At 52.9% G+C, this 20,355-nt stretch overlaps 1 protein-coding gene across 1 annotated transcript; it reads right to left on the bottom strand.

The window, feature by feature from the left end:
* Positions 1-13,566: 13,566 nt before the first annotated feature.
* GDF7 (growth differentiation factor 7) lies at positions 13,567-17,837 on the bottom strand (the record flags this gene model as incomplete). Its single annotated transcript, XM_082481939.1, has 2 exons — positions 13,567-14,489; positions 17,504-17,837. 2 exons carry the CDS (start codon positions 17,835-17,837, stop codon positions 13,567-13,569), a joined length of 1,257 nt encoding a protein of 418 aa, XP_082338065.1.
* Between the last annotated feature and the right edge of the window lie 2,518 nt (positions 17,838-20,355).

Raw genomic sequence — 20,355 nt, 5'->3', positions numbered from 1 at the left:
ACGATTTTCTTAAACGAATTTTCTCTAAGATTATCCAAACCATATTGATTCAATTGCTACCTTCCTCCTTGAAGCTGTTACCGTAAGGCTAAGATCTGAAAATCTGCTACTCTTAATTGCAAAAAAAAGAGCACAGGTCTGGCTTTCACAGCTCTGTTTCTTAAGAGGAGCAGATCTCACACAATGAGGATCCAGCTCCTCTGAAGCCCATAGTGTTCACCATGACCCCAGGCAAAGAGTGTCAAAAGTGCTTATGGTCCAAATGTGCCAACTTGCCATGAAAACACAGTGTGGTCTTGCCTATTTTAGACTATTTTAGAATTCTTGGGAAACCTATCGCAAATGAATTGACTGTACGCAGTAGCACCTAATCTCTGTCATTCACATTTGTGCTTAATTCTCACCACGCGAGTAATCCCGCTAGCTTCAATGACTTCGACTCATGTTCAAGTGTTTTGCTAGATCAATACCTTTTATGAAAAAGTACACAACTCCAGTAACAAAAATAAAGACATTTATGGTAAAATGTAACTTGATGCTTTATTTTGATAACTTGTTTAGTCTTAGTTCACCTTCTTCGTTACTTCATGCATGAAAAATTTACAAAAATACTTGCCAAACCCCACATTTCACATGCGATGTAGACGTCTGCTAAGTGCAGAGAAAATCGGTGGGTGGTAGGCACCTGACTCACTTAAGCATTTTTATCCAGAGCCACTCCAAAATAATCAATGTTTGTTTCCCCTTGCTCCCTCCAGCTCCGTGTTTGCTGCTTTGAATGAGCTATAGAGTGTGTGGATTAGTGAGGTTTGTCCCTTCAGGAAGCATGATGAGTGCTTGCCCAGTGTTTATGGTGAAGAATTTGGAGTTGGACTCCAAGGTAAACACCAGTTTCTTGACTCACAGGAGACAGATTGCATACATGAGCCACAACAGATAATCTCTTCTCTGCAGTTGAGGTCATTTATGTATTTATTTTACAGAAAATGGGTTTATACGTGCATCCACTCCCCGTCCCTTTCTTTGGTCTAGCTAATTGCCAGCAAAGACTTTAAACAAGATGTTCAATGTTATCGTTAATAAAGTCGCTCAAACTATTACTGGGTTTGGATAAACTTACTAGACCCAAGAGACTTGTTGTACTCTGTGTCACAGGTCACACTCGAGACTCTCGACTACAGTAAGTTTCTGAGCCTCTTCACTTGCAGGCAAATGTTCTCTTTCCTGGCACACTGACAGAATAGGAACCCCGAGAGCGTTTGTGAGTGACCGGGAACTATTCAGACAGCGTATATTTCTGGAGCAGCTGATGGGGTCTGAGCACAAGCAGCAGATAGAGCAGCTGCCAGGAGCGATCGTTGCTCTCGGTAGCCTCGTGCAGAAGTTACGAAACAGGCTAACGCGCCTGCTCGGACGGCACAGGCGGGGGGAGATTTAATTAAAGACTGGTTTCAAGTGCTTAAGCTTATAGTAAATGCATTAGGTTTTTCCATTCCGCCTAGTGCAGGAACGTGCTTGCAGGAAAGTAGTTGTGTTGTGGAAAGTAGTTTGCAGCAGCTAATAAAATGCAGAATGTTGTTTAAAACATCTGACTCGCTCCGTATCTGAACTGCAGTGTTTGCCAGTCAGACACTCGAAGGAGATTTTTTTGCCATCCTGATCGAAGCAATTCACAATGAAAGAGGCAGCGGGGGGGGGGGGGGGGGGGTGTGCCCCCCACTCTCCCAGTTGAACATCTTCAACAAACTCACCTTAAAGCCCCCAAGCTCTGAAATACACTGTGCTTTCATTATTATATTAAGAGAAATTGTTGTGTATGAAGATGAGATGGCTTGGAATTGGGAAAAACAGGCTTTCCCAGCCTCAGGGCTCAACTACTGCAGTTCCCTAACAGGCACTCGTAAAATTTGGTAAGGATCCAGCTGTTCCAATCTAACTTCTTAGAAACAGGAATACCATTTACAGAATATAAATGTTTTGAAGTGTTAACATCATCCGCTCTCATCATGCAAGCGGGGACTGCAACTCGCCAGTGTTTATTAGGAAGGAACCTGTATTTTCACTCACACACCCCTCCCCTAGGATTTTAAGCGTCCCGAGTGAAATGGAGCGTATAACTCCAATTACAGCTCCAGCACAGCCTCAATAAAGTCAATAGGATTGCACACAGGCTTAGGGAGACCCAAGTGATCGATTTGCCTGGGACTAGGACAGCAGAGGTGACATGACGAACAAAGAGCTTCAGTACAAAAGCATTGCCTGCAAGACAGGAGTTTCCTTTTATCCTCGTATCCCTACTGGTTTGCACCCAAACAGGACAGTCCAACATAGCAGGATTCCTGCGGAATGAGCACTTTGTTATAATGAGGATTTCAGTTTTCATAGTAAAGAAAGCATGCCTAGTATCAGTTACTGTAAATAAGATAAAATTTTCATACTAGAATACTTTGGGACTGCAGTTTTGCCTCACAGCAAACACATATCCCAGTGATCTCCTCAAGGATCTTCTGAATGGGTCTGCGATACAGAAACCGACATGGGATGGTACATGAAAGGCTTCAGGTAAATCTCCAGCAGATGCTACAGCCTGGTCCAAAACCTGCTGAAATTAACGTATATGTTAAAACTAACTTCACTGGGCTTTGGATTAGGTGCTAAGAGGAAAACCGGTGCTCCAAGCAAAATAGACCTGGGTCACCTAACTTGCCCCCAATTCATAAAGCGGTGCTCCCAAAACAGATGTCAAAAATACTTGTCTGGTCTAACATAGATATTTAAATGTAGGGGCACCAGATCTCCCTCTGGAGGTCCTGGCAGGCACCAACTAACTTTTTTACTGCATAAGAGACTTCGGCATTTGCTTTAGGGTTAAGGCACTCGGTGCCCAAGTCAGACTATGTCCTGTTTTAGCAATGCTCTGCGTTTTCTTCCATTGTGTCAGTGTGTGACCTTAAGCATCTCACCTGTCTGTGCTGTGCCTCTGATTTCTCTCAAATATAAACTGACGGTGACAATGCTTGGGTTTCTGAGTATATATGAGGACTAACTAGTTTATCTTTTAAATCACGAATAGTCTGAAAACACTATATTAGTACTATGGACTAAAAACCCATCTCCACTGAACACAAACCTACTGCTCCCGCTGATTTCAGTGAAGACATGATGGGATTCCTGTGAATGACCATTTGCTCTCACTCTTGTTTTGCTGAAAATAACTTGTTAATACTTTCCTGTAAAACTGCATATAGAGTGGGCAGGGTGCATGGTGGGAAATGCTATCCTGGCTCCCTCCACCTGCCCAGCTGGAGAACTTGTGCCAACAGACCCCCCCCTCAGCCAGTGTGACTGTAAATGAGCACGTGAGGATGCAGGATACTGCCCAAAAGGTGGCTTGTGCTTGCTATGTCAGTCCATGTGCCACTGGGAATAGAAATCACTGTGCCTCACTCCAGCTGAGTGTGTGGCTGTGCTCAAGATGAAGTGACAGCCTAGAAAATACCGGTATTGTAAGAATTAATTATTCGGACCTTCAGGCAAACCTCTCTTGTCAGTTCTCCATGTGTTTCTCCTGGGTCTTGAAATCTGAGGTTGCTCTGCTGTGACTGAAACACATCCCTGATGTCTTGAAGGCTTCTTCTGTGCTTCCAAAATGTGCCCTACTCCACACCTGCATGTTCACAGTATTGTATGTGGTAGGGCTGTAGCAGAGGCAGTCTTAACCTTCCCTCGCGGTCTCCAAAGCACTTAGGTGATGTCCATTGCAGGAGCACATGCTAAAGCAACTCACTCTCCTGAAACTTCTCATTTTGCAACTGTAAAGTCCTGGTGAAAGCAGATGAAAAAAAGTTATACGGCTCTTTGACAGCCCCTCCCAGATTGTGCATCACATTAATCTGATGTGATGGATTAAGCTAATCTTACAGATTCCTTGCTTTCTGGATGTCTCATAACTTTTAAAGTTCACCTACTAGGAATGCAAAAGGGTTTCATGCCCCAGGGTGCTTTATTTAGCTATTAAAAAATAGGGAGGGATGGATGAACGAAAACCAATATTCAATTAAAAGCAATCTTTGGCAAAAATTTTGCTGCAGTAGTAATAGCCTAATGTCTCGAGTACAAGGCGATGTATCACATACACCAGTGGTACCTGACAGGACTGAAACTACCACACCTGACTTGGGGGAAAATAACTCTCTGCTACATTTTTCCAGGTACTTTTTCATATCCCAAGTATTGAAATTCCTAATTTCTTCCTCATTTCCAAAGGGGATGTTTTGACCAGACTTAACCAAATCGGGTTCCTCCCTCACCCCTCCAGAAGACCACTGTTTTAGGGTCCCTCTGCGGGGACCACAGGGAGCCGAGCACCTGCCGGGGCAGAGTCCTGTGCTCAAGTCAAACCCATCAGGCCAGCTTTGTATGATCACAAGCAGGATGTGGGCAGGGGATGTTCTTCTAGCTCTCACATTTACACCCTCAAAACAATGTTTCTGAGCCTCTAAAACTTTCTGTTCAAGTCAATGGAGAGAATCCCATTTGGCTGGTTGGAGCTGGTTATCTACTAGTCAAGGCAGAGGAACTGTATTCAGAAACACCGGGAAGAAAAGGGATGTACGCTTTGCTGATAAATCCATCACAAACATTCACTGTTCTTTTTTTTTTTTTTCTTGGAAAATGCCTGAGGTTGCCAAGGAAGGCTATAAGATGAACGGCTTTTTCATTTTTGGTTTAAACATCTTAGGTAGCCCAGGAATTAAAGATGACTTATGAAAGCTGCTGTGAAGTGACCCATCTGGTTTCGGGGCACGGACACAAGTCTTCAAACAAAAAAAAATCTTGCAGAGATCTATTTATCAATAAAATATTTAATAAACTTATCTGTACAAAATATTAAAAAGGTTATTGAAGGGTATACAAGAATACTTATTTAACAAATATATACTGCTATATAATATATTCAAGAAAATATAGATTGCTGTTTACAGTTCATTTACAATCCCATATGTACAATCTATTTAAACTTTAGAATACATACAAACAATGCATTTACACCATCACTTACAGAGCTATCTTCTTTAGAGATATTTCACACACTCAGACCTGAAAAAGCTGAACAAATACATGGATAGTTTAGAGGCACACACAGGGATACGAGTATTGCTTCAAAAATGATAACTACTAGAGATACGGCTATTGGAAACGCGAGTCCTTTTTCATTTTTTTGATATTTTCTTTTCTAATCAAAGAAAAGAACATATAAATAAAACCATGACTGACCAGCAGAGAGGCTCATTTTGTCAAAGGAGCTCCAGATAGTGTTGAGTTGACTTCAGAAAAAGAGCACGTGGTGACGGGATACGTAGTGACTTGGCAAACTGGATCAACAAGCGGGGCTGATGTTGCTCCTGCCTGCATCTGAAACGGGGAGCACCAAGAGCAGAGCAGGTCTTCCCTGCGCAGACACGCGTTCAGGTCTTGCGAGCAACATCTCCACCAGCTTTTTCAGCGAAGAGCTACAGCACAAGATGGAGCTGGTGACTCCAGGTGGGCAAAGCCCCTAATGGCTCCTCAGTTTGTAAGAGCTTGATTTGCAAAGGCACTGCACAAACGTGGTGGCTTCAACTGGAGCGCCTGGGAGCACCAGCTGTTCAGCACCTCAGAAACTCAGGCCTTTCTTGTTTAAGGTTAATTACTCACAACAAAGTGGGAAGAATGTAACCAGAGTGATCACCCCCCTCCCTGGCCAAGGAGGGGACGAGCTGCCCCTACAAAGTGCCCCATCCCCAGCTGATCATTGCCTACACCACCACGTAACTCCAGCACCTCTTCGAGGACTAAAGTCCGGCCTCTCTGTGTGAGACCATCCCTTCTCCTGGCCCGTGGTTGTTATTTCACGCTCTGCTGCCGACGGCTGAGCTCCTGTGAGCCCTGTGGTGCTCGGCAGCGCCTGGCTGGCATGCAGGTAGTTGGATAACCAGCTTGGGAGCAAGGGAGACCTAAGCTTTGCCTCTTTTTTCCCCTCCTGCTCTTCTCCTCTCTCTTTGCCAGGCCAGGAGGGAGGAAATGAATGAAACACAATGGGGCATGCTACCATCTCCCCCAAAACTGGAATCAAAGTCAACACCAAAACTCCTGGGGTGGCCAGGCTTGACCCAGCCTCTAGGTCTCGCTCCTCTGATGGTGGAGACCTGGGTGGTACCACCATGGGTTGACACTGTGGCAAAGTGGACAGGACAGGAGACCCAAACACTCCCACCTTCCACCAGAAAAGCACTTGAGCATGTGACCCACCATGCGCGGGTCCTCTCCTCCCACCGGCTTCAACCCTGCCAGGCCCGTCTCCTCACCGTCACCTGCTCGAGGGCCCAGGCTGCGCCCCGGCCTCCTGCTGCTGAGACTCAGCCTTTCCTTCCTCGCTCTCCCCCACAACCACCAAACACCACAGCAAGTCTCCACGCTCCCCATCCAGAAAACACGATGTATGAGCACTAGTATCAAAGCAGGAAAATAATCTCACAAAATGTACGAATGAACTAATAAGTGGCAATGACAGAAAAATGAAGAGCAAAACCTGCTGAAAAACCACTGAAAAATGGCTGGGTTTTGTTTTCAACCATTTCTGGGAATGGATCAAGCTTCGGTTTACGATTTTTCAATCCCTATCTCCATGAAAATGCTCTGCTGCTCAACGCTTCCTACCCTTGTCTGCTCAGCCAAAAGTTAATCACAGTGCATCAGCCAACCTTCCGGTGTGCTCCGTCCCACCACCATGTAAATCTGGCTCCTCTCCAACACAGTAAAGTCAGGGGGGCTGCTCGAATACCGGTGCCAGTAAAAGGAAAAAGCAGCCGCATGGGCAACACAGGCTTCAAGGTGTAGTGGTGCAAAACGTCCTTCAAGGTGGAGGGTGGGGTCCTTGGTCAGTGGGTTAGCAGGAGTTCCAAATTTTGGTCATTTTCCTAAGGTCCAGAACACTTGCTGACAGGACATAGCTGATTTTCAGAGACACCTTTGCACCTCTATGTACCTTGCAACGCGCTGTACTGGGAAGAAAGAGCCTGAATGCAGCTGGTTTTGCCATGGAAGACACAAAGCAGCTTATGACAAAATTCAGTGTGTCGTGAAGACCAGCCTGCCGGAACATCTCGCCCTTTTACCAGCCATTAATTCAAAGACAGGAGGAGCAGAAAAACTCTCCACTCTCCAGCCTGCGAGATCACAGGCTCCTGACCATCAGCAACACCCCATCCATGGGACATTTACTCCCCAACTCCTCTTCCCAACATGTTTTCATGGAGGACACAGTCCCGTGGTGATCACACCACTGCACACTGCTCCTGCCACCCAGCACCCCATTTGGACCCCTTAAAGGGATCCCCAATGCCAGGGAAGCTGCTCTGATGCCAGTGGGACACACATAGTCTCTCTCATCTGCTGGTGATGGTGACTTAAAAGAAGAACCACGGCACTCTCAAAGACCAGAGCTCAGTTTTGCCCACGTGGGTTTTCCTGCCCACTCACCTCCCCAGAGGGTGACGTGAAGAGTGAAAAATTCACACCGCAACTCTGATTTCACCCAGGACAGGGGACACAGCAATCGATTTGGTGGAACTGCCCAGCCAAGGTGCATGTGATAGTCCTTCAGTCTGACTGTCTTTCAAACCCAGCGGCACAGCCCCGTTTTGGGAACCAACCCCTGTGTTGGTTCCAAACTCAGACTCTCACTGCCATCACCCCATGCAGGTTTTTTCTCCCTGGCACATGGCCATGCCGCCCCAACGGAGACAAAAGAGAAGGTACTCATGTTTCAGGACTCGCTACATTCTCAGCAGGAAACCATGACATTTCCCACCAGGTTTACTCCAACATGAGTATGAGCTGGTCAGTGGATTGGTATTTATGACAAATCTGTCACATCAACATATGTCATGAGGTTTTTGATGTGAATAACTGTAGATGCTGCCATCAATCACAGACAGGCACGTCAAGCCAAAACTCACGGCAAAACTCCTGTTAAGTCTGGAGAGCAAAGCCAAAGGTCCCATCAGCGCCCCAAGACGCTCCGCTCCATTTGCCCAGCTGTAGCCCCGTGGGACCTGCATCCCCATGGTGGCCTAAGTGATGCCCCAGCCTCTCTCCTCTCTTCCCTGCGAGGGGACGTGCTGCCAACAGCGGCACGTGTGTCTGCTGTTACATGGGGGCCAACACAGGTGACTCTCCCTAAACACACACGTTTGAGTTTGTGGGATAAGGACCTAAAACTGCCAAGAGTAAAAGGAGCCGCTTGTTTTGCAGCGGGAGGGTGACCGACAAATCACTGCAGACCTATCCAATTCTCTCCAGTCGCGAGAGCTGCGTAATCAAGACGTGAGTTAAAATCCATACGGTGCAAACAGACAGAGAAATCGCTGTCACTCGGGCTCGAGCAGGAGGCTCAAGGCTTGGGGTTTGCTTTTAATCGGAAGCGGTGCCTTTTCCAGTCTTTTCCCTACAGGTATGCCAAGCATCAGCGAACAGCCGAAGAGGACACGGCTCCACCTGCCAGAGCTGACCAGAAGTGAGGCCGCTGGGATCAATGCAGCTATGCCAGGGCCAAGCTGCCTTTTCCATATGAGAGGACACTCATTTCCCTTCTACCATTGGATTTGAAGTATAATGTAAAAAAAAAAAAAAAAAAAAAAAAAAAAGGGCGATGTTAGACAATCCCCTGATTTTAGGAGAATTAAAAAACAATTATTAAAAAAAAAAATGAAAAAGGATAAAATCTGTGTTTCCTGGGAATTATTTATTTCTAGGCCAGAAGCACCCCTGGTCATCAGGCAGTTAAACCGGGCATAAAGCCATTTTGCTTCTGACTGTCCCTGCTATGGGACTCCGCTGGACAGGGGGGTTCGGGACACAGCGCAGGCAGTGGCTTAAGCACAGACATTAGTTTTATAGACCTCAGGGAGCCCAAGGCAAGGCACGCACACCAGTCCTATCCCGATCCTGTGTGCTTCCCCAAATCGCAGCCCTATTGTTTCCACGTCAAATGGGATCGCTCTGCGAGTTTCCCTGCTCCTGCGCAACTACATTCCCACGTACTGGCGAGGCAGCCAGTTAAACACAGATACACAGTCCTTTTCAAATGCCTAATATTTCTAGCTCCACTGTAATTATATCCTGCAGATAAAAATGGTGCTGAAGGTCAAACAAATCTTCCAGGAGAATATACTCTGCACGGAAACTGTTGGGTTTTTTTTTTTTTAACTGGAAAGGTTGTATAAATACTACAGATTGAGAACCTATAATTATCCATTAAAATCACTCTGAGCCTACTGAATTCCCATTTGTCCACGTTCAACCTCTAGTCTCCTATTTATAATGCTTATATGTGCCCCAAAATCAGCTCAGGTAAGAGGAGACTGATCAGAAATACGTTTTTCCCAGACCGTTTCTGTGGCGTTATGGGGTGATGCTCTGCGGAGGACCAGCTCCGGGGCTGGAGCGCTGGGCTGGGATACCACCGTCCTGCAGCTGCTTTACTCCTCTGTGCCCTTTACAGATGCATCCCCACATCGACCCCAAAGATGACAGGGCTGCAGCATCTCGGCGGTGGGAACCTCCCTGCCCGGGAAAGGCTTTTGCACCCCACTTGAGGGCTCAGCGCCTCCATTTGCAATGGCTCCGACAACCGCATCCCGAGCCTAATCCCACTGTTTGGCAGCAACCTCTGAATCTGCATGCGGACGGAGAGGCAGCCCTCGCTGCCAGCACGTGGGGACGTAAGTCTGCCCTCGTAAGGGAGGGCTGGTGGCTTTTGCTCTGGAAATACTCCTCCGGGAGCAATGAGCAATGTGACCGCCGAGTGCTGTGGCCAATATACTTGCCCAGGGTGGCAGCAGCACAGTCACCCACCAAGAGCTCCATCCCTGCTCCGCTCCTGCCTTGCCCTGCTCATACGCACCCCTCCGGGGCAGCCCCAGGCAGGGACCTGCCCTCCCCGTCCCCTCAGGCAAGCAGAGAGAGGGTCCGACGCCATCCTTTGCCCTCCTGTTATCCTCTGGAGGTTGTTTGCCCAGGAAAGGGACAGATGCTCTCCTAAAAGAGGAGCTGGCACAGCGGTGTCACCATGGGTGGGAACGCAAAGGGCCACACTGCTGCTGGCCTCACCCCGGGGGGCTGAAGTTTGCTCTCCCACCAAATACAGAATCATAGAATCGTTTGGGCTGGAAGGGACCTTTAGAGGCCACCTAGTCCAACCCCCCTGCCATGGGCAGGGACATCTTCAACTAGATCAGGTTGCCCAGAGCCCCGTCCAACCTGACCTGGAATGTTTCCAGGGATGGGGCATCGACCACCTCTCTGGGCAACCTGGGCCAGTGTTTCACCACCCTCATTGTAAAAAATGCCTTCTTTATATCTAGTCTAAATCTTCCCTTTTTTAGTTTAAAGCCATTACCCCTGTCCTATTGCAACAGGATCTGCTAAAAAGTTTGTCCCCATCTTTCCTGTAGGCCCGCTTAAAGTATGGAGAGGTACTTGCAGCCGGGAGAGCCAGGAATGGTCCCCGCACAGGCAAAACCATGGATGGCATCGCTGCCAGCAGCAGCCTCTGCGCTCTCCCCGAATCCTCCCCCTCCTCATTTAGCGATCCAGGCTACGGAACTGCAGCGACTGAGCCACAGGTTTTCTCGCCAGGGCCAGCGAAGCCCCCGCAGGGGTCAGGGCAGAGCCCCAGCAGCGCTCAGCACCCCAACAGTAGGGTCAGGGTAAAGCATCGCGAGACCCAACCCAGCACCCTGCTCTCCGTCCACCACCTCTGGATCTGAGGTGACATCTGTCTGTCTGTCTGCCTGTCCCCTGCAGCTGTGGCTGAACAAGACCACAAGAACTGCGGGATAACGGGCATCAGCACCTCCTCGGACACGGTCCCACGGAAGCTGGTCTTAGGCCACTGGTTCAGCCAAGGCTCGCAAGAGCCACCGGCCAGTGAGGGCTGCCAAGAGCTATATATATCTTGCCTGGATTTGAGCTGCCCACGAACCTGCACCGCAAATATTTGGAGGAAAGGGAGGGGGTAAAAGAAATGAAAACATTAAAAAAAAAAATTGTCTCAGAAGTGAGAAAAACTTTCGAGCAACCAACAGCGATTGAAAAATTAGGTACTTGGAAAGCTTGGTGACTTTATAAATGAGCCGGTGATTCCAGAGCAAGCTGCTCCGGTGCTGCTCATGCCAACCGCCTTCCCCCAACCACCTGTGCCAAAGCCATGAGCCCTCCTGCCCACCTCTCCTCACCCCCTAATTGCACCTAACCCCACCCCCACCCCCTCGCAAATGCTGACATCAAAAAAACCCACTGGCATGGACCTGATTCTTCCTCTCCCCCTCTAACCTCTATCTCTGCACATCCCCCTGGGTACGGCTACGTCATGCTTAATATATATTTCCATTCACGCCGAGGTAGGGAGCTGGATTTTCCTCTCAGATACGCGGATGTAAAGCCAGAGGAGCTCCACGGGTGTCAAGGGGGTTACACGAGACTTAGGGGTACCACACTCGCTCCCCTGAGTGTACAGCGGCCGCAGCCTGAGGATGCAGAGCAGACCTCAGTGGGGAGAGGATGGAGCGAGGCTGGGGGGCTTTAACCCAGTGGATATATCACCGTTATTGATGCGCACGGTTTACACCCTGCTGATGTACTATTTTCTTGGGGGGAAGGGGCTGTTGGACCCTCCACAAGGCTTTCTTGGCCTTTGAAATCATTTGGATCTTGGTGACAACCCCTTGCCCTGGCTCAGCTCATCCCTCCCTAGCAGAACACCCCTGCCATGGAGGACAACTGGCTTTATATAGAAAAAAAAAAACACATTTTCCAGCAGGGATTTATCTCCCCTGAAAGCAAACTACCGTTGATAAAGAGCACTGATGTTTACACGCCAACACCTTGGCCGTCAAAAAAAAACAAACCATCAAAAGCAAAATCTGTGCAAATACATCTCTGGTCTAAGGCAACCCAGCCAGGAAGATGAAGTTGGGGACCAAACGCCACCGAGGTGCAGCAGAGATGCTTCCCAGCATCCAAAACACGCCTTGGCACGGATGCAAGGCTTCTCTGATTTAAAGGCATAATCTATACTCAGCTCCTGAGTTAGTAAAATCCTGTAGCCCTTTCAGCATGGGTCAGAGCACCCCGTTTTACGTTGCAGTCTCCGAAGGTGACATTCAGGGGTTTGCATGGGAAATGTCTGTTCCCGGTGGATCCAGGCTCCCTTAACAGAGCGGGGAGAGGCAGGCGCTCTGGGGACAGAGCTCGCTGGGGAATCGGTGCCAAAGGAAGGTAGGGTGGAGCTTAGCGCTTTTATAGAGATTATTTGGAAAAAGAACCCGAACGAAATGGCTCTTCCCCGGGAAACTCGAGACCTTTCCTTCTCTCCAGACACGCTGGGGACGGCTGTGTGACTCGGGCCCAATGCCGGGTGCCCAGTGCGCCTCAGAAATGGGGTTTTGCACTGGAAAGAGAGAGGACCCACCGGCTGGTACCTCCTGCAGGACATGGGCAAAGGGTGGCAGTGCCCATGCCGGTGCTTCAGAGCACGCAGAGCCGCAGCATCCCCAGCTAACACCTGGCAGCGCTATTCCCATCTCCACCGAGAGCACGAGATCTCCTTCAGACCCGACTCGCTTTAGCCTTCAGTTATGGGGACCGTCTTTTCCGTCCCCAACAGCAGACTCACCAGCCCCTCCACACTGCAAACAGGCCTGGACCAAATTATTTCAACCTCTCATGGCCACAGGATCTCCATACCCTCCCCCCCGACAATTCCCTGGGGATCCCTTGTTTCCCCCCCACACCCCAAACCAGGGCAGCGATTTGAAGGCAGCCAGGAAAACTCCTTGAACTTAAAGAAAAGAGCGTTCCCACCTCCCCTCCGACCCCCCATCACAGCCGGAGGGTGACGCTGGCCTCCACGCTGCAGCCACTGCTCTGTCACACCCCCTCCCTAGGTCGTTCCTCCCCCCCTCCAAGATAATTTTGCCCAGACATTTTCCAAAATCTTTGGGAAAGAAGGTGTCAGCTCAGCTTGGGCAAACCAAGCGGATCAGGCAGAGCTCGGAGGCTGAGCGGGCATCCCCCAGGGGCTCTGCCAGGCTGTGTGCCCCCCCCCCCCCCCACCCCGGGAGGGAGGGGGACAGGCAAGGCACAGAGATGGGGGCAACTCCGAGCGGGGAGCCTGGCTTCCCGCCGCAGCGCATCACCCCCAGCTGAGCCCCGGGAAACCCGGCGTGGGTGGTGGGGGTCGCTCTTTTTTTGAGAGGGCCCGAAGGAGGGTGAGGGGTGCAATTTACAGCCTCGATGTCTGGGGGGTATCCCCCATCCCTTCCAGCTCACGGCCAGGGCATCCCCGGGAAGGCAGGGGACACCTGCTCGGAGCTTGGCTTCTGGAAAGCCACACACCAAAATGTGTATGTGTGTATATATATATATAAAATATATATTTATATTTATATATATAAAATGGGGCAGGGCTGCTGGGCGGGGCGGGCTGGGGCGGGCTGGGGAGGGGGAGAGCTGCAGAAATTGCTACCTGCAGCCACACGTCTCCACGACCATGTCCTCGTACTGTTTGTAAACCACATTGTTCCCGGAGTCTATGTAGAGGATGCTGATGGGGCTGAGCTTGGAGGGCACGCAGCAGCTGGGGGGGGTGGACTCCGGGTCCATGGAGTTCATCAGGGTCTGGATGATGGCGTGGTTGGTGGGCTCCAGGTGGGAGCGCAGGGGGAAGTCGCAAACCCCCTCGCAGTGGTACGCCTCGTAATCCAGGGGGGCGATTATCCAGTCGTCCCAGCCCAGCTCCTTGAAGTTCACGTGCAGGGGCTTCCTGCTGCAGCGGGTCTTCGCCTTCTTCCCGTGGCCTCTGCCCCCAGACCGGGCGGCGATGGTGGTCCGTCTCTTCCTCCGCTTGGTGTACGCCTCCTGGCCTGGATCAGGGGGCTCCAGGAAGGGGGGGCTGCCCAGAGCCTTGATCTTATCCCGGATCTCCTTGAAAAGGTTCTCCTTCCTCTGGGTGCGGGAGAAGGCCACGAGAAGGGCTCGCTCGTGGGGCTGCGGCCGGGGCTTGCTGAACCCCAGCTGCCGGGGGGGCAGGAGCCGCCCCGACTGATCCGAGACGATCCTCAGCAGGAAGCACAGCAACTTGCCCGAGAGAGATCTCTCCCTCCGATCCCGCAGGGCTTCCCAGACATCAAACACTTCCCATCTGGAGGAGCCGGCGTCCAAAATATCTGCAGCCCTGGAGTCCAGCAGCCGGGGTTCCTCGCTGTCCCGGCTTGGGCAGGTGGAGAGCAGGAGGTGGTGGAAGGTGCCTTCGGGGGACAGGGCCAAGCTCTGGTTTTCGGGGAGGGCGCGCAGGACCCGCAGCTCCGCACCCGTCACCTCCTCCCCCTCGGGCAGGCTGGAGATGTCGAAGAGGTATCGCTGCTCGAGGCTGGACGGGGAGGCATCTGGAGGAGATAAAACAAAAAAAATAAAATAAAAATTAAAAAAAAAAAAAAGAAAAAATACAAACACAGCAAGCTGAAGCCAAGCTCTTGTTACGGAGGTGCAAGGGACACAGAGCTAACGGGGGAGATCATCGCTTTGCAGCAAGGCTCACTGAGCATCCCAGCGGGGACACAGCCTGTGTGCCCTGCGCCCAGGAGCGTCACCCTGGCTGGAGGCACTGAAAAGAAATGGGGAGGAGAAGGCGGAGAGGGAGGGAGGAATCAGTTCAAACAAGCAGCCTCTCATCAGCGTTCTTCCCCACGTCCCGAGGTGGCTCCTCTGCCTCCTCCCGGGTGTTTCAGGTCCCCCAGCTGCATCACTACCCTGTTTTGGCACAGAAGCCCCATCTGAACCTGCACGGCACAGTCCCATCCCCAATCAGCAGGTTGTCACCGATTTCTTCTGCCCTGCCCCCCTCCAGCCCCAGCCATGCCAAGTAAAATGCTGTGAAAAATCTCATTTTCCCTCGCAAGCAGGCACAGGCACACGTCAGGGATGCAGCCGCTGTGCCTCGGGGTGTCTGATAGAGACACTCTCAGAAGCTGAAAGTGAGCTCAGCTTCAATTTGTCACTATTTTTGGTGTATCCAAAGCCCAAACAGAGACTTGCGCAGTTTCTGGCACTGATTAAATATACTCAATGTGAATTAAAAAAAAAAGAAAAAACCACCAAAACAAAACAAACAACAAAGGAGGTGGGGTTGGGGAGAAGAAATGAATGAGTTCTGGGAAGGTTGGTTTTTCTTTTCTGCCTCTGTAACAGGAAACCGGAGCTGGGCACACTGCAAACATTGCTGCTGTGCCCGAGCCCCCTGACCCGCTGCCGGTAGAGTCCTGCCCGATGCCCCCACAACGCCACTGGGCTGCTGCCTGAAGCCTCTGGGTGGGAAAGATTTTCCTCCCCCCCCGTCATTTGCTATTAGTATTATTATAATTTTTATTTTATTTTTTTTAAAGCAGATTTAAAATTCCTGTGAGGAGCAGATATCCCTTTGAAGAGTTCGTCTGGTTTCGTTTTGTGCTGAAACCACCCCAGGACCCGTGCGCGGTTTTCCCCTGGCTCTCCCAAACCGGGCACTGTCCGCCCTCCCATCGGAGCATCCTCCCCGCGTCCCGCCGAGCTCCCCCGCCGTTTCCCCCCCAGCTTTCAGCAAAAATCTCCCTGTAAAAGCTGCCGGCAGGATACGGCCCCTGCTGGATTTGGGTTTGGGGATGGGGTTTGGGGGGCTGCGGAGGGGCTCCGCATCACCAGCTGCCGCTCTCCCGCCCCGGGGCAGCTGGCGACAAGGACGGGGGGAGGCTGGGGATGCTTTTCAGTTTGTCTTTTCATTTTATTCCATTTTATTCCCCACCCCACCCCCAGTCAAACGAACTTCCCCGGCAGGGCACAATGTATATATATATACATATATATAAAAATACATATCGTAAGTGTGTAGATGTGCTTATTTGATTATTATCATTAGATCCGCGGGTATGAAGGGGGCAAAAGAGGCGGGAAGAAGGAGAAGGGGACGGCGATGCCGAGCTCAGTCGGCTCCGGAGCGCCGCGGCAGCCCGGGGCTGAGCCGCCTCCCACGGGGCACCGCGACGGGACGGGACGGGGAGGGAGCACAGACGCGCTCCCTCCCCGTCCCGTCCCGTCGCGGTGCCCCACTGAGTTTTTTCAGGCTGAAAAGGCTCTGGCGGGTTTTCTCCCTCCCGGTCCTGGGGATGCTGCGCGGAGAAGCTGCCCCCAAACTGCGCCGCACACCTCGGGCCCCGCTGCGGGGCAGAGCATCAGGTGCCGGGGAAGGGGGGGGGGGGGACATGGGACACCCCTGCCCGCCCTGTCCCGGATGGACTGCACCTCGCAGCCCGTCCCCAAGCGCATCCCCAGCCCTGAAAGCCATCCTCTATCCCGACTGCATGTGCAACCCCATCGCCCTCCCCGACCCCATGCTCATGCAGCGCTCCATAATCATCTCTATCGGCAAAGCCTTTTCCCCAGCTCCAGGCACAGCCCTGTGGCTATTCCCATTGCTACCTCAGCCCCATGCCGACGCACAGCCCCATCCCCGACCCCTGTCCCCATCTCTGAGGACAACATGCTCAAACTCATGCACAGCTCCATCCCCGTCAAACAACTGTTGCACAGCCCCCACCCCGTTAAGCTCCATCTGCATCCCCATGCACTACCCCATCCCGGGCAACCAGCCCCTGCTCAGACCAATGCACAGCCCCATTCCCCAAACAACGCACAAGCCCCATCCTCATGCAAAACCACTCACAACCCCATTCCCAACCCCATCCCAGGCACAAACCCGTGCTCAGACCAACATGCAAGCTCCATCCCCCTGTACAACCACATCCCTACATTCTCAAAGTAATGCACAACCCTGTCTCCATGCCCAAACCCATGCAAAAGCCCCATCCCCAAGCCCAAAACATGCAAAAGCCCCAATCCCCAAACCCAAATCCATGCAGAAGCCTCATCCCCAAACCCATGCAGCAGCCCCATTCCCATGCTGAAACCCATGCAGAAGCCCTATCCTCAAGCCCAAAACATGCAGAAGCCCCATTCTCATGCCAAAACCCATGCAGAAGCCCCATCTCCAAACCCATGCAGAAGCCCCAACCCCAAGCCCAAACCCATGCCGAAGCCCCATCCCCATGCCAAAACCCATGCAGAAGTCGCATCCCCAAACCCATGCAGAAGCCCCATCCCCGTACCGAAACCCATGCAGAAGCCCCAAGCCCAAATCCATGCAGAAGCCCCATCCCCACGCCCAAACCCACGCAGAAGTGGCATCCCCAAACCCACGCAGTAGCCCCAAACCCCTGCCCCAAGCCCATCCCCATCCCTCCGGCCCGACGGCGGGGTCCCGGCGGGGCAGCCCCGTCCCTCCTCCCCTGCCCCGCCGCTGGCGTTGCGTTGCGCGGCGCTGCGCGGCGCTGCCCCGCGTAGCGCCGAGCGCTGCGCGCCCCGCACTCACCGCTGCGCGCCCGCTCGGCGAAGCCCGTCACCGTGTCGGCGCGGCGGGCGGGGGCGCGGCGGGCGGCCAGGCGCTGGTAGAGGGCCACCATGTAGTGGTGCGGCACCACGGTGCCGTTGCGGAGAGCCCCGTCCCTCCGCGGCGGGGAGGAGAAGGGGGAGGCGGAGGAGGAGGAGGAGGAGGAGGAGGCGGAGGAAGGCGCGGCTGCCGAGGGTCGCTGGGGAGCGGCCGCCGACGGGCCGCGCACGGCGGCGGCCTCCAGCCCGCGGCGGATGCGGCAGGCGCCCAGCAGGCAGAGGCAGAGGGCGGCGGCGGCGGCGGCGCGGAGGCGCATGGCGGCGGCCCCGGTGCTCGGCGCTGTGCTGCTGCCGCCGCCGCTCCCCGCCCGCTTTTGAACATCGTCTTCGCCCGCCGCCGCCGCCGCCGCCGCCGACCGCCGACCGCCGCCGCCCGCCGCCGCCGAAGCGCCCCCTGCCGGCCCACCGCCCCCCCCGCCCCCCGCCCCGCCTCCCCCCGGCAGGTGAGACACCCCCATCCCCCCTCCAATACGGGGGGGAGGTGTCACCCGCCACCCCACACTGGAGGGGGCACACACACACACCGGTCCCATAGTGGCAGTCTGTTTTGGAGGGGGGAACCGCCACCCCACATTTCGGACGGGGCCCCCGCCCCGAATTGGAAGGGGGACACCCCACCGCTATTTAGGAGGGGGGGGGGGAGACGGGGCACTGCCGTCCCCGGTGTTGGAGGTCCCCGCGGGGGGCGGGCCGGCAGCGGGGGGGGGCGCGGAGCGACCCGCTGCGGGGCGGCCCCGGGGGCGCGGGCTCCGCGCTGCTCCGCGCTGCTCCGCACCTCCATCAGCCCCGGTAATTCCTCCCCGGGAGACCGACACCGGAGCAAAACAAAGCCCCGGACGGGCTGCGGGCTAATGTTTTCCCTCGCACGGAGGGTTTCCTTGGTAAAATTCAGATGTTTCCTTGGGTCTCGATTAAAATAACAAAGCGGGGTATTTACTAGGATGTTATTTCAAGTCTCTTAAGTCCCTGGTTATGTCTGTTGCGATTTCTCCGCAAATACAAAAACAAGCGCTGCGATGATTTATTTGAAGGAATGTAGGTGTTTCGCCAAAACAAACACGGCTTTTTTTTTTTTTTTTTTTTTTTCTTCTCCCCCCCCAAAACAATCGTTTCTCACGAGCATTTGTCACTGCAGCCTCTCGGATTTCTCTCTTTCTGCTGTAATTTTGCAGGTGCTCTGTCACAGTATCGCGGGCGGGTTTCTAATGCCAACCAGCGGATTTGCTGGGTACATACACACAGCGCGAAGCAACGGAGGCAGCTGCCGGGACAACCTCTCGAGAAATCCCCTTCCCAAGGGATGCGGGATGGCTGGGCCTGAAGCCATTTGCGCGCCTCGCACAGCACCTTGTGTGGCTTTCGCACACTTCGCACGGGGCTTCCACGGCCTTTGCATGGCTCACATGGCATTTGCACGCTTTGCACTGTTTGCACGGGGCCCCGTAGGGTGCTATTGGCACCACTCACCCAGCAGTTAGTGGCCACCAGGAGCCCTCACCCAGCTGGGGCAGGAGGCAGAGGAAGGGGAGGCAGATGAAGGGCAGGCAGAGGAAGGCTTCATTAACCGATTTTCTTCTGTCAGCCCCTTATTAAATCCCGCCTGATGCTGTTCAGACACTAAAGGTCACTTTAAAAAAGCGTCCAACAAAACCTTCGACCCCCTGGTGCCTTGCTCTCCTACGGGCAGGGTGCTGGGACCCCAGTTGGGTGCCCTCACAGCACTGGGGCAGGCAGCAGCGGGGCTGAGTGCTCAGGGCAGCCCTTCCCAAAGATGGAAAGGCTAAAAGACCTTGTCCTGTCCTGCACCTCTCAATCCCACCTCCACCAGTGGCCCCAGACCCACGGACTGTGCTCCTGATGCCCCCACTGAGGGGTATGGCAGTGGTCCCTTCCCAGTGCTACCCAGGGAAGAGACCAAAAGGGTCAGCAGGAGGATGGAATGATGATGTGATGGGAAGGACTGCTGAGCTTTAGAAAATGGGCGGACAAGTCTATCCATAAACCTCTGGGCTTCTTGCAATGGTTTCTGGAGCCTCCTCCCTGGAATCCTTTCACACAGTCAGTTTCATGGGAAACGGTGCAAGGTACAAAAATAGCTAGTGCGGGCCATGCCCTGGGCCACCTGGGTCTGTACATCCTCCCGCATGTTGGGGGTGTGTGTACCTGCCACGCGTGAGGAACCCCAGTCTTCACCAAATTCCCCGGGGCTGGAACCGTCTCTGCATTTTTTCTGTATATCTTTTCAAAATTAAAATCACATTGATGCAACAGCCAGCCAGGCTGTGCCCTTTGGTTTTTCTTTCCCCCCAACTTTTTCATCCCCAGACCAGTCCTCTTGTCAGCCCACAGCATGGGCAGCAGGGCCAAATCCCCGCTTGGTGCAAGCTGGCAGAGCTGAGTGATAGGTTCCTCCACGGCAGTTCGCACCACACCATCCTCGTCCCCGTGCACAGCTGTCCCCGTGGCGGAGCCATGTGCTGCTGGATGATGACAGCCAGATCCCTGTCCTCACCATCTGCATGGACATCGAAACACCGCCATGCACATACCCGCACAACCCCAAGCAACACGTATACATGTCCCACATGCCCACACAAGCTGGCACACACACACACACACACGTGGGTACACAGACCCAAGAAGCAAATCCTGCCCGGCTGTGCCGGAGGGAAGATGTGAAATCCCACAGCCCATCCTCTCAACCATGCAGCGTCTATCGAGATGCACTAGTGCTGAATTTCCCATCTGTTCTCCATCGCAGCTTCATCTAAACCC

The sequence above is a fragment of the Vanellus vanellus genome (assembly GCF_965231255.1).
Source record: "Vanellus vanellus genome assembly, chromosome: 3".
NCBI classification, from domain to species: Eukaryota; Metazoa; Chordata; class Aves; order Charadriiformes; family Charadriidae; genus Vanellus; species Vanellus vanellus.
This window is presented reverse-complemented; position numbering and strand designations above follow the sequence as displayed.